At 42.8% G+C, this 14,043-nt stretch overlaps 2 protein-coding genes across 6 annotated transcripts in view; one reads left to right on the top strand and one right to left on the bottom strand.

Annotated features, from left to right (window-relative positions):
• Positions 1-11,502, top strand: part of Usp24 (ubiquitin specific peptidase 24) — a 135,394-nt gene extending 123,892 nt beyond the window's left edge. For all 5 annotated transcript variants that reach the window (XM_078026335.1, XM_078026336.1, XM_078026334.1 and 2 more), the window contains 6 exons: positions 1,603-1,669; positions 2,909-2,987; positions 4,268-4,343; positions 5,486-5,572; positions 5,894-6,004; positions 8,817-11,502. In XM_078026335.1, the coding sequence (XP_077882461.1) occupies positions 1,603-1,669; positions 2,909-2,987; positions 4,268-4,343; positions 5,486-5,572; positions 5,894-6,004; positions 8,817-8,879 (483 nt within the window). In that variant the 3' untranslated portion in view covers positions 8,880-11,502. The remainder of the gene's footprint in view (positions 1-1,602; positions 1,670-2,908; positions 2,988-4,267; positions 4,344-5,485; positions 5,573-5,893; positions 6,005-8,816) is intronic.
• A 911-nt stretch (positions 11,503-12,413) lies between these two features.
• The window catches only part of Pcsk9 (proprotein convertase subtilisin/kexin type 9), a 28,784-nt gene continuing 27,154 nt past the window's right edge, over positions 12,414-14,043 (bottom strand). Inside the window, exon 12 of the mRNA XM_078026339.1 lies at positions 12,414-13,787. Coding sequence (XP_077882465.1) covers positions 13,572-13,787 — 216 coding nt within the window. The 3' untranslated portion in view covers positions 12,414-13,571. The remainder of the gene's footprint in view (positions 13,788-14,043) is intronic.

The following is a 14,043-nucleotide window of genomic DNA, read 5'->3' as shown; positions in this document are numbered from 1 at the left end:
GTTACCATGTTTAAACCTCAGGGTAAACTGCTAATCATCTAGTCTTAGGCACCATTGAATAGATATGAACTGTTAAAAATATTTAGAGAGCCAGGAAACCATGAGATATGCTCAATTATGAGTTACTTTCCAATTTGAGAAATGTGAAAAGCAGGAGGTGAAAATCATCTGCAATTGGCAAAGTACTGTATCACTGGAAACTGAGATTTAAAGAAGTAGAGTGATTTGCCTGAGGCCACCTTTGGCAGATACAGCGTTTGTGGCAGAGTCAGCATCTAAGTCAAGTGATTGGCACAGAGCCCAGGCTCTCCACCACACACACTCTTGAGGAGCACTTTGATTTTAACAGTATGACTGGAGGAAGAGGTGGGAACTGAACAGAACTTGAGAAAAGAAGCTCAGACCAGGTTGTAAAAGGCTTCTGCTCCTAATCCTAAGGTGTATGCATTTTTTTCCGATAGGCCACTGATTGTACACCTGGATATTTCTACCTGTACACTTGTTTTCTTCATATTTTTTTTTTTAAATTTCTGTCCTATCTTAAAAAGTCAAGTAATCTAGACTCATTAGTTCCATTTCCTGCATGTAAAGAAGACCTGGGAGAGGCCCGTTGTCTCCAGTTTCCCACCATCCTCACCACTCCTTAGCCCTCTTTGCTTATTTAAGTTGCAATCCCGGCTGTCATTGATGGTACACCAGAAACTCTTCTAAGCAGGAGAGTGACATGACCCAGTTTGTTTTGGAAAGATTCCCCTGGCTATCTTTTTAGGGATGGAGGAGAAAGCAGGATTAGGAATTAGAAAACCATAGAAGAGTTCATCAAGAATCTGAGTGTGACATAACAAGGCTTGCACCAAAGAAGAGGCAGAAGGAGGAAGGGTAGTGAGGGACAGATGAAGAGGTGCTTTGGAAAGAGAATCAATAGTGATTGGTGATTGGTGTAAGCTAATGAGAGAGATTAGCGTAGGGATTCCTTAAAGACAATCTGAATGTTTCCTTTAGATTCCCAATGCTTAATAGGTTTTGACATAGAGAATGCATTGAAAGAGTTTAGAATAAGAAAATGCATCATGGATGCCATTTGTTACATCTTTCTGGTCCTTTATTTCCTGGTTCTGGTACCTTTTCACCTGGAAGATTTTTGCTTTTCAAGGATAGGACGAACAACAAACCCCTACAGTTTATTATACTGCATAATTCAGTGCCAAGAACTAGAAATACAGTGACAAGTGAAATAGATTCAGCCCTCTATAGCAAGGCCAAACCTTTCCCATCAATTTTTAGAGCCTAAATGCATTTTTAATAAGTCAGTTAGAGAATAAACCTCTTTTCCTTAGGATCATGAAACATGTCCTTATAAACTAGAGAATTTTAGATTCAGTTGGTAGGAACATGTAGTTAGAAATGAATGGATCTTTAAATATTACTTAATATTTTTATGTCTCAGTTTAAAGTGTGAAATATGTGGCAATGCACATTTGTTAGTATTGGGTTTTGTTATGTTAGAAACTGAATCTCTTTAGTAGAGTGGCAAAGAAGGTACTGTGGCTATTACACAGGTTTCTTCTTTCATTTGCCAACCTTTGTTTCCTCCCTTCATAGGTCATTGAAGATCCCATACAAGTAGAACGAGTCAAATTTGTGTTTGAGACAGAAAATGGATTACTAGGCAAGTATACCAGTGAACAAGCATCTGCAGCAAATATTCAGATAACAGTTGTTCTGGCAGTCCTGCCCCCACTGCTTCCTGGTACGGATGAGTGACTGGTCCATTACAAGTCTGGTTCTACATCCTAGTTGGGAGAATTAAAACCTCAGGATCTTACCACTCTGGACTTTCTCCTGCTTTTAGTCATTAAGGTGCAGCTATTTTCCCATGTTAGGTAAGGCTCAGGAATGCTGTGGCTGGAGATCACTTTCTGAAGCAGAAAAATTTTTCCTCTACTAAACAGCAATTGAGGGGAGAAAAACTTAAAACCCCAGACTTGGCATGTTGTCAAAAACATGATGTATGTTTGAGGTTTGATTGTGGTATGAATATACCCACGCTTCCATTTGTCTACTCATAGAAGTCCAGTGCTTTTTTCAGAAGGCTAATAGCTTAATAAGCAAATTATTAAAGAAAATTTAGTTAAAAAAAATACCCCTTTCCCACTGTAGTTAATCAGAGTCACTTTGGATTTTGCTGTGAAATCATGTACCACTCACATTTCTGTTAGCAGTGGACTGTATGTACAACAGCATCACATAAAATTACATCACCTAGTGATGTGGCAGCCATCTTTGTTTGTGTCTACTCACTCTGATGTTCACACATAACTAAATTGCCTAGTGACTCATTACTCAATACACACCTGTGTGGTTAGGTGGCCATGACTATATTAAGAGGAGATGTAGGATTTTTTTTAGGCTAAAAAGTTTTATAGCAGTAGCTTTCCAGGCCCACATTTGTAACAGTGTACTGTAGTCAGAGTAGCACCCAGGCTCTCTGAAACTTAGAAAACAATAAGCTCATCAAGAGCAAGGATACAGGTTATTTATTTTTAAATCCCTAAAATGCAAAACAAGAAATATTTTGTTGAACAGAACTAATGTCATAACTACTTTCAATAATGTGGTGTATGGGATAATTTGAATAATTAGCCAGTTTAAATTATGGTTCCATTTCAGTCCTTCTGAAAGTCAAACTCATTACCATATACCTTTTTTTTTTTTTAATGTATGTTTTTTTTAACCTTAGAACTTGGGGCATGCCGTTGAGATAGGCATCACTTTGCTTTTACTTAAGTTATTCCCTTGCAGCTTGCCAGAATAGTTTATAAATATTTAAAACAAGAGAACTTATTATCACTTGGACCCACTTTCAGTTCAGTGCTTTATTATTAAAATGTCCCTTCTCTTCCTTCAGCTTTGATGCACCACAGTAATCACGTGGACAGCAGTCGCTGCTACCAGTGTGTCAAATTTCTTGTAACTCTTGCTCAAAAGTAAGTATAAACTTAAAATTCAGGTATGAAATGACTGAAAACAGAAACATCTGCCTTGTCATTATATCTTAGAAAATCTGACTCAGGACATGCTTGCTAGGAAGGTTCAACAAGTGATCTTCAAAACAAATGTGGAGAAGTATTAAAAGAATAGTATATCTTACGGAATTTTGAAAAGAAAGAAAGCTAAACCAGAAGGAGGAATCTAGGCAATGCTTTCAAGTTAAGAGCCAGAGTTTATAAACCTCCCTGAGGTCTCCTTCATTAATACAATCCAGCTACCAACTCTTAGGCCCCGGGTTCCCAATTTCTAATAGCCTCTCCATCAACAAAATCGTGATACCAGGCTGAGGTTGTGGCTCAGTGGTAGAGCCCTTGCGAGGCACTGGGTTCAATTCTCAGCACCACATATAAATTAAAAAATAAATAAATAAAGATACATCGACAACTAATAAAAATACTTTAAAAAAAAACACAACTCCTATAGCACTGTGTGAAGTACTTTGTTGGCTTTATCTTATTTAATCTTTGCAGCAACTTCATAAGGTTTGGAATCATTTATCATGGGATTTATCATAGGTAGTTTAAGTGTTGGAACTAAAGTCACAGAGCTAGGACTTAAACACAGGCTGATAGGCTTCAAAGTAAAGGTTTTTGTTTTTTGTTTTTTAATCTTAACCCTTTTAAACCTACATTTCAATGGTATTAAGTTCATTCACCTAGCTGTATAGCCATCATCACGAGCCATCTCCATAAGTCTTTTCATCTTCCAAAACTAAAATGATTCTCTCCTCTTTTCCCTCCTTCAGTACTGTCTTCAAATATGGACAGCTTTCTAAACAGAAAAGAAAAATGAAGAAGGTTGTGGGGTGGCAGGGGCTTACAAAGCAATGCTTTCAAGTTAACTTTTCCCATAATCTCATTCTTCATATTCAAAGCACAAAAATTAAGACCAATTTGATATGTCAAGAGGTCATTTATTAAATATACAATCTGTTGTGGTTTTTATTTTTGTTTTCCATCCTTGACTTTTAATAGATCTGAATGAGAGTGAGGTAGAAGGATGGACATTCACCACACGTGCACCTTGTGCTGCCTCTGAAGTGTAACCTGGGAATGTGTTGCTTAACCAAACCAGAACAGAATAGAAGTTTAACACAGGTGTTAACTGAATTTTAATGAAAGTGGCAAGATACTTTTTCAAAGTAAAATTACTATGGATTAAACATGAATGTTTTCAAAGAAAACACTTGGTTAATAAAAATGTCCCTGATCACCAGGTGTCCTGCTGCTAAAGAATATTTTAAGGAAAATTCTCACCACTGGAGCTGGGCTGTGCAGTGGCTCCAGAAGAAGGTAATCAATTCTGAATTCTTCTAACTATAATATAAAGATTAATAACAACACATCTTATCAGGGGAATCTCCAAAACCTTATTTGTAAACTGATCTCAAAGTATTTTCAGACTTAAAGTACTTCTTTAGTATAGTCAATATCTATTTGTATATATTAAATGTGTCAATACAATAGTCCCCCTTATCTACGGGGGGTATTCGTGGATACCTGAATACAGGTAGCACTTAACATTGTACATATTATTTTTCCTCAGACCCATAAACGTATAATAAAGTTTAGTTTTATATTAAGCACAATAAGAAATTAATAATAACAACTAATAATAAAAAGGGGGAAAATAATAAAATAAAACAGCTGTGATAATGTACCCAAAAGTTATATGAATATGGTGTCTTTCTCTTAAAATACTTGTCATACTCAGTCTTCTTGTGATGGTGTGAGATGGTGCAATGCCAGCGTGAGGAGATGATGTGAATGATATAGATAGGTATCTTGACACAGCCAGGCTACTGTTGGCCTTCTCATATATTGTCAGTGAAAAAGATCATTGCAAAATGACGATGTCAGGAAGGTAGCATGTAGCGTGGACTTATTACTAAACTAAGAAATGGTTTACATCTGGAGTGGGGCAGCACACGATTTCATCATGATACTCCGACTGTCGCACTATTTCAAATTTAGGATTTGGTAGGGTTGGGGTTGTGGCTCAACGATAGAACACTCACCTGGCACTTGTGAGGCCCTGGGTTCAATCCTCACCACCACATAAAAATAATAAAGGTATTGTGTTCAACTACAACTAAAAAATAAATATTTTTTTAAAAATTAGGATTTGTATATTTCTGGAATTTTCCACCTAATATATTTGGACTGTGTCTGATCATGGGCAACTAAAAACCAGGTGAAGCAATTATGGATAAGGGAGAACTAACTACCAAACATGTCTTAACTTCATGGGTAAAGACAGGGGTGATGCTATATAAGAAGCAGTATTTCCTGGGGTTGTGGGAGAAGAGATAAATCCTCTGTGATCTCCTGAGGTGACTGGAGGTCCGGGTGGACTTAGAGCCTGTGCTGGTTAGACTCTACCATCTGATGGTGGAGACTGTGGACTCTGATGGCATGCTTGATCTTTCATCCAGATGTCAGAACATTATTGGACACCACAGAGTAATGTGTCTAATGAAACATCAACTGGAAAAACCTTCCAGCGAACCATCTCAGCTCAGGTAAGGGCCATCTTTGAACTTGTTTGCTTTGAAGTCCCCTTGTGCAGCATTCTCGGAATCCATAGCCCAGATAAGAGGTGTGGGGTTGAAAATGTAATTGGATTTTCTGTGAAAAGGCAACAGATGGGTATACACTCATGAAAGTCTATGCAAATCATTTGCCTGGAAGAAGTGCTGTGGGTTGGTCAGTCTGGTCCCAGCAGGGCATGAAAGTTGAGTGTAGTGGTGGAATACGCCACTCTGGCTGCTCGTGCTGCCAAAGATCAGTGAAGAGTTAGGATGGCCCTTAACTCTTTCTGCTTGTGTTTCAACCTCCTGCAGGACACATTAGCATATGCCACAGCTTTGTTGAATGAAAAAGAGCAATCAGGAAGCAGTAATGGGTCAGAGAGCAGTCCTGCCAATGAGAATGGAGAGAGGCACTTACAACAGGTATGACCGGGGACCTGTTCATGGCTGAAAGGGCAGTCCCTGCTCTTAAGCTTTTGAGAAAGAATCTCTCTAGTCAAAGAAGGAAGGATGCTCTTCTGGAGTGTGTGTCTGAAGAACAGCCAGCTCAACCCTCTGGTGCTCTCAGCTCAGAGCTCACTGACAGCAGGCTTGCAAAGTTGAACTGTCCTATAGTATAAAATAAAGGCCAGGCTTCAAGGTGCTGGCTCGCCATACCACTCAGTCCTGGTAAAGCCAGGGCACACACACACATTGTCCTGGCTTGTTTGCTTCTTTCTGCCAAGTTGCTTAAAAATCTCTTCTGGGGCTGGGGTTGTGGCTCAGCAGTAGAGCGCTCACCTAGCTTATGTAAGCCCTGGGTTTGATCCTCAGCACCACATAAAAATAAATAATTAAAATAAAGTTATTTTGTCCAACTACACTAAAAAATAACTATTTTTTAAAAAAAAGTCTCTTCTGCTATCACTAGCCTGTTCAGAAATATGGACCTTAAAAGGAAGGACCCCATGCTACTGCAGTACACCTGCCTGGCAGAGAACCCAGAGAATAACTGGAGCTCATGGCCTGCCCGGCATCCTCCCCTCCCCTCCCCTCCCCCACTGCTGGGGATCAAACCCACATGTTATGCATGCTAGACAAGCACTCTGCCACTGAGCTACCCCCCTAACTCTCAATGTTTATTATTTTTTAAACAACATTTTCATTACTCATTAATAGAGAAAGTTTTTGTTTTTGTTTTGGAACCAGGGATTAAATCCAAGGGTACTTAACCAATGAGCCACATCCCCAGCCCTGGGAGGTTTTTTGTTTTGTTTTGGGGGGACATGTTTGTTTTGTTTGTTTGTTTGTTTGACAAGATCTTGCTAAGTTGTTAACTGGCTTTGAACTTGTGGTCCTCCTACCTCAGCCTCCTAAGAGGTTTTTATCCAGCACCTACTTCTTGCAAAATACTGAACTAAGTGAATATGACTGTTTGTTACGTTTTCCCAACTAGTCTTGCCCTCCTCAATAGTGGTCTGTCTCCTGTGTGGCCCCCTCACAGAATAAGTCCCATTAAGTGAAATTGTAGTTACCATATGTGTCATTTCTCTTAAATGGTCTCTTTCAGATCCTCAGTAACCTTGTGAGCAGCTATTGCCCTGATTTTACAGAAAGCTCACTAAGGCCCAGTGTAGTGACATGGCTTATACAAGGGTCATTCTCAGCAGTTTACCCATCACCTGTTTTCTTTGCAGTAAAAATAAAAGCTATAGGACAAGAGCTCCAGCAGCTGCTGATTCCCAAACTTCCAGCCCCAGTATCCACACCATCTTTCTTGTTCTCCTGTGACAGTGGCCAGTCTCCCTCCCCCACCCCACAAGACCTTCTGCCCTCATCCACTCCCACCCTGACAGACTTATTCCCCACGCCCTTCCTCCCTGCTATCATTTCTAATAGAGTTTCAGCAGTTCCCTCCCATGATCTTAAAAAGCCCTCTCTTTTCTCCTTAGCCCACCTTTCCTCTTAAGTCTAAACTTAACCATCCCTCTTTCCTTATCTCTCACTTATTCTTCAGCCTCAGGCCTGATTCCCTTTTCTTTCATTTCACAGTTGGAGGTGGCAAGTGGCCTTTATTTCCCAGTCCTCTTAGTTCTATGCTACTTGGGAACACTCTGCCCTTTTTGAAACACTCTTCAGGGACTTCCAGGACACATCTTACTCCTGGGTTTCCTCAGACCCTGTTCTTTCTGATCCTCCAGGTGCCCAGCAGGCATCCCTAGGTCTCCATCCCATATCCTCCATCCCATATCCTGATGCCTTCCCCACAGCCGTCACTGTGGCGATTCTCCTAAACTCCAGACATGAACTTCCAGCTCTCTGATTCCTGATATCATTTGCTTTGTCTCAAAAATGCCTTAAACTCAACATGCCCAACCCCACTCCCCCCCCCCAACCAAAGCCAACACCCCATGGCCTTTGAGAGCCATGAAACCTTTCACATAGTGGCCACCCATCTTTTTGTCTGTCCAAGCACTTTAATCTCTGGATCTCTGGAAGAAGTGGAGGCAGGGGTGCCTCCACTCTTGGCGCTCTAGTTCACGTGCTGAGACCTTTCAGTGATTTAGCTTTGCTGCTAAGGCTTGTAACCCTCCATGTGGTCCTGATTGATGTGGCACACCTCTCCCTCCAGCGGTTTCTGAATTTTAGTTTTTCAAATATGCTTTGTACCTTCCCCATCTGCCTCCATACACTGCCCTAACTCCCACTCAGCTAGCATATCACTTCCACAAAGAAATCGTCCCTTCTCTCCCATCCACACCTCCAGTCATATCAGTCCCAAGGCACATGACAGACATGTCTTCAAAACTATTTGTTAACTGTGTAAACCAAAGACCACAAATTAGTAACGTGAAAAATACAGACCCAGGAATGAACCAGAACCTACCTGTCAGGTGGAGTACCCAGCTCAAAGTGGTTGTCAGTGACAGCAAGTTCCTGTCTCTGCTTTGTCCCATTGCTCAGTCAGTTCTAATGAGAGCCTGCCTATGTGGTTGCGAAGGAGGATTATGCCATTAGACAAGTCACTGGTTGCTTCAGTGACTAAATGAGATCCTAGAAAGTGTTCTGTGTTAATTATGAATTGTCAAATAGAAGACATAATAGTTACCATCTTGTTTTATTACCCTTTAACAAACAGAAATAAGTTGCTACATGATAACCTGGTTAAATTACAGAACACAGAAGGAAGTGAGTATAGAAGACTTTTTTTCCTAACTTAACTGTCTGAACTGTAACTGCCTGTTCTTTTTCACAGGGTTCAGAATCTCCCATGATGATTGGCGAGTTAAGAAGTGACCTTGACGATGTCGATCCTTAGAGGAGAATGTCTGGCACCTGAGAAGACTAGGTGCTCAGCGCCTTTTGGAAACCGGAATCTCATCCTTGAAACCCTTAGAAGAGCCTGGAGACTGTCCTGGGAGAGCTGGAGGACTGTGTTCTTAGAGGAAGCGCTCTTTGGGCGTGAGAAGACAGGAGGCTGCGGTGGTGACAGAGCTCCAGCCGTGGACCAGCTGCCCAGCAGCCACAGGACCACATGCAGATTGACTTTTTTTTTCCCTTGGAGATTTTAGGAAATAAAGCTGGTGGCAGACTTTTGTTACATGAACGTACAAGAGTGAGGGTAAAGTTGTTGCTTTCTCTATGATGCAACAAAAGAAATTCCTCTGGTTTTTATATTTTAAAAAAATAGCAAGCTGCCTTTAGGTATGCAGGGGCAAATTTTTAATCCAGTAACATCGAGTAAGAAATCCAATTTAAAATGATGTAAAGTGATGTGGTAGAATTCCTTTTCATTGTAAAATAGTAGTTGAAGAATTCAGTTTACACAGACCTTTATATTTAATATGTCTCCTTCTTTGTATAGAATTTCCAGTGGGTCTGGTTGAGAACCCTGCTTGGACCTTGATGAAATGTTACCAGGATCAAAAATTGGGAAATTATTAAGCTCTTTAAGGTATTTTCTGATATGATTTAGATTAAAAAGAGCAATAAAAAAAACTACATTCTCCATAAGTACAAGGTGCATTCTTTGACATCTGTCACTAAAGAAATTACACAAGTTGTCCCTAAAACAAATTTTAAAAACAGCAAAATAAAAAGCACTTTAAGATAAAATTTATTGAGTTTGACTTCATAAAATTCTTTTTATTGCTTGGAGACATATTGAATAAACTGTAGTCTTAAATTATGTGATCCCACAATCATTTGTTTTTTCTTAAAAACATAATTACTGAAGCCTGTGGCAGTGGTGTATGGGAAGTTAATATCCTAGTTGGGAAACACTGCTTTGTGAGCTTCATCATAATTTTAACACAGGAAAAGGAACTTGAGACTTTCTTTCTCCTCCAGATGACTAATGAATACTGAAAAGGCAAGGTTAAGGTTTCTTTCCCTGAAATAACCAGAAAGCAATTGAACACCCATCCAGTAGTTGTACTTCCCAGGCATAGCATCACTTACTCATTTCAGGTTAAATACTGGCTCCCTTTTGGGGTGCAGATCGAGAGGGTTACACCAACCGACATTTCGTAAATTTGGTACATTTTGTGTTTTGAATTGCTCACACATTTCCAGCCCTGTTTTGCCTTTAGTTACATGTTCTGCCTTATTTTCAACTCACCATGCACAGAACTAGGGGAACCTTAGGAAGTGCCAGGTTGCCACTGTCAGATTTGCCAAGTCAAAGAGGCGCCGTCAGCCCCAAAGTGCCTTTTTGGTTGCTTTTGCATTTGTGGGGACATGTGACAGGGCAGACAGCTTTCATTGCTGTGCAGTTTCAGTAACCCTTCGTTTCATTGTTCAACTGTAGAAGTTCCTGTAGGTCAGGCTTCAGTGTGTAATTCTATAACTACTGTGGTCTAGTGGTGGCTTTTGTCAAATACACAAAAAGATGAAAGGGCCAGCGTTTAAGAGCAGAACCATGCCTCAGAGAAACAGGCACAAAATGGCAAATTTGGTATGGTTCTTGTGTTTTTACGATTTTGAATGTGATTTTCAAAAATTGATTTTGAATACCTGAATACCCTATGTCCTACTGTTTTCCTCTTCACCCCATCTCCAACAACCTCCTCTCCGTGCCCCTTGAAGAAAGATTGTGTAGGACATGCATTAAAATGCTGGTGATGATGCACGTTGGGATATCATCGCTGGCAGCTGCACTCTCAGGAGCCCAAATTCAGGAGTGAAGTTTCCACTTCTAGTCCCCTTATTTCCTATGGAAACGACGCCTTCTGCCCTCCCTCGCACCTCTGTCCTCGTGAAACTGCATCAGGATCGTTGTCACTCTAGCTTTGGTTCATTTTGTTATGTTGCTGCTGCAATGAGCATCGATTCCACTTTGCCAGTAACCATTTGATTTCCAATGGCTACAGTCAACAAACTTGCTGGGGACTTTTTTATTGTACCACAAAGTGACAATTGTGACAGGCTTGCCTTGGAAGAGTTGTCATTTTTACTGCCAATTTTTTGGATGAAGATGTTTTTATAATCTTTCACTATGGTCTGCAAATCAAGCAGGAATTGCACAATTGACTCAATGCTGTGTGTTCTCAAGAACTTTCTTTGGCCCAGGCTGACTTTGGGACAGCCCTTGAAGTCCTGCCCTTGAAGGCATCCTGGGACCAAGAGGTGAGCATCCCCGAGGGCAGCTCACCTGGGACTTTCCCGGCAGACTCACCTGGTCACTGACCTCTAGAGCGCCATCAGTCTCCCCCAGCTTGCCCCACCCTCCCTGCTAACATCAAGGTGTGTGCAGTACCTTTTGAGCTTGGAACAAGCAGACTGGAATTTTCCGCTGCTACCTCTTGTGTATAAAATCTTGTTTATAAACTTTCAAAAGGAAGTAGATAAACTAGGGTTGAATCTTAATTCTAAATTTGGTTCATGCGTGGCAGAGTTCTTAGCTTCTAAGATTATAAAATAAAATTTTTCAAAAATGTGGAGTTGGAGTTTCACCAACATTTTTTCACCAAATATCAGACACAGCCAGTGGGGGCGCACATGGGTCCATCCTGGTGCCGACTGGTGCTGTGGGTCTTCTGAGCCTTTCACCATCTTTCCTCATTTTTCGCATCCTGTGTTGCTCACCTGGGTCTCCTCCCATGCACTATTGTAGATCTTCCCTGTTCCTGGTGACCAGCTGTCAACCATCTGCAAGATGGACTTGTTTCCCCCTCTCAAGCCACAAACTGTTAGGGTGTGGGTATCAAACCATCTAACTCACAATCCCATGCCATCCTAGGCAGGGAGTGGGTGTCTTCAGACCTTACAGCAGCATAGGTGCCTGTGAACCCAGGTGCACAGTTCTGGCCTTCAAGCCATTAGCATCTGTTTCTACAGACAACACTGAATTGTCCGGAAACAATTGGGGAGGATTTTTGCCTTTGTAGTAGATTCCTCATTTATTACATGGGCTTTGTAGAGCCATATCTTATCTAAGATGGTGACACATCAACCTCAGCAGGGGGCTGGGAGATCCTACACTGAATGGGATAATTACATTTTGCAAACTGGAAAGAGATCTGACAAGTCAGGAACAACCATCATGGACAAGCACTAGCTGCACACTTAAGACAAGAGCTTCCATAAACTGCTAGGCTGCTGCTAGGAGAAGATGGAAATGTCAGTGGGAGTCCAGGGCTCAGTGGACATGGGCAGCAGGACATCTAGAATGTTGTAAGGGGCAGGGCATCCTGACTAGTTGGGTCCAGGGAAATTTCTGGAAGATATTCATGCATTCCTAGGAGAGGCACAAGGAATAAGTTCACTCTGCAGTACTCATCCAATACCATTCATCACTTCATTTAACATACTAACCAGTGCCCGGTATAAGCAAAACTGTCCTAGGCCAGAGTCCAGTCCAGAATCCTGACAATGTTGCTTTTATTTTAAAAAGTCACCACATAGTAAAAATGCTACAAAACCCAGAATAAATATCAAATTACAAAAGCAAAACAGATCTGGAAAAGTTCCTTGCTATATAAAGGCAACAGAGAAGAGCCCCCAAAGCTAGACAAGCTTATTTGTTTGGGTGGGTGGGGCGGGGCAGTGCTCGGGGAAGGACAGTCACTGGGCTACTTGACTGACCTCCACACCAGGCCACAGCGGAGGCCCTTGTCCACAGCAAGCAGGGTGCAGACACCTTCACCTTTGTAGCCTCACTGTTATCTATAAAATTGAGGAGCCCAGCCTGGTACACTGAAAACAGGCTTGGCTTCTAGCCAGATGGCTCTGGGTTCATATCCTGGTACCACTTCACTTCCTGGCTGTGCAAGGCTGGCAGGTACTCCCACTTTCATTTCTAGTGTCTTCTTTCATAAAGTAGGAGTGCCAGTAGAGGGGGTCTGATGATGGGGCATGTATCATGTGGCCCTCCACTGCAAATCGAAAAGCTGGTCCTGGGGTGGTGGCTCACTGTAGGTGATACTGGGCAGTTACAAAGTCTAAGACGGAGCACAGTGAGGGCGGCTGGAAGAAGCTGAGGCATGGCCTGTGTTAACCAGGAGCCTCTGTCTCCACCCTCTGCCTGAACCTCACTCCACTCCCATCCCCAGAACATGTGGGATATGACCCTTATTCATCAGGGACCCCAGGGGCTTCTCTAAAGAGAGCAGGCAGTAAAGGACCTCCAACACCCTCACCCTCGCTGCCCCAGGCTGATACTTGGCCCCATCCAGCCCCCAAGGGAGGACTGAGGGCCTGGCACCAGCAAGAGAGCTCTAGAAGGTAACTGCCATGGAGGGGGGGTGATACCTTGGGAGCAGCTGGCAGAGCCGAGCACAACTTAACCCGCTTTGATGATGTATTAAAGGCCATCTCTGCTCCCCCAGTGAAGGAGGGACTTCCCTGCACCTCTATGGGGAGGAGGGTCCAGGGAGAGACGCTGAGTTCTCCCAGGCAAGGAGCACCCCACCCCTGGCCAGTGCCAGCAGGGCCAGGCTGGTAGAGCTGTTTCATCCACTTAGCACCCAGTCCTTGGCCCCCACCCGGGCATCCATGCTGGCCTGGGCTTTCACTGTAGTTCCTGGGAGGCCTGGCCTGGGGGCTGGCTCCGACAGCAGATGGCAGTGGCTATTGTGGCCTCCTCACTGGTCCTGCCTGCAGTGTCCATGTCGCAGCTCCTCACCACACACGTGTTGTCCACAGCATAGGCTCCCAGGATGGGGGAGGCCCCCGGGAGGGCATTGCAGCCAGTCAGGGTCCAGCCCTCTTCACAGGCCACAGTGACCTGACATAGCCCAGGGAGAAGAAAGGGTAAATTCAGCAACGCAGGCCACGCCCCCACTTCACTTCTCCTTCCCAACAGCCCCAGTGGGGGCCGAGACAGACACCTCTGGCTCTGGGCCAGCTGGAGCGCCATGCTGCACCTCCTCACAGTGGGTCTGCATCCCAACACCCGCTTCTGCTCCACACCTGATCTTCAGGGCACAGGGGAACCTCCACAGTGTCCACTCTCCACCTGCCCCTTGAGTGCCTTTTCCACC

The sequence above is a fragment of the Ictidomys tridecemlineatus genome, chromosome 11 (assembly GCF_052094955.1).
Source record: "Ictidomys tridecemlineatus isolate mIctTri1 chromosome 11, mIctTri1.hap1, whole genome shotgun sequence".
Taxonomy (NCBI): Eukaryota; Metazoa; Chordata; class Mammalia; order Rodentia; family Sciuridae; genus Ictidomys; species Ictidomys tridecemlineatus.
This window is presented reverse-complemented; position numbering and strand designations above follow the sequence as displayed.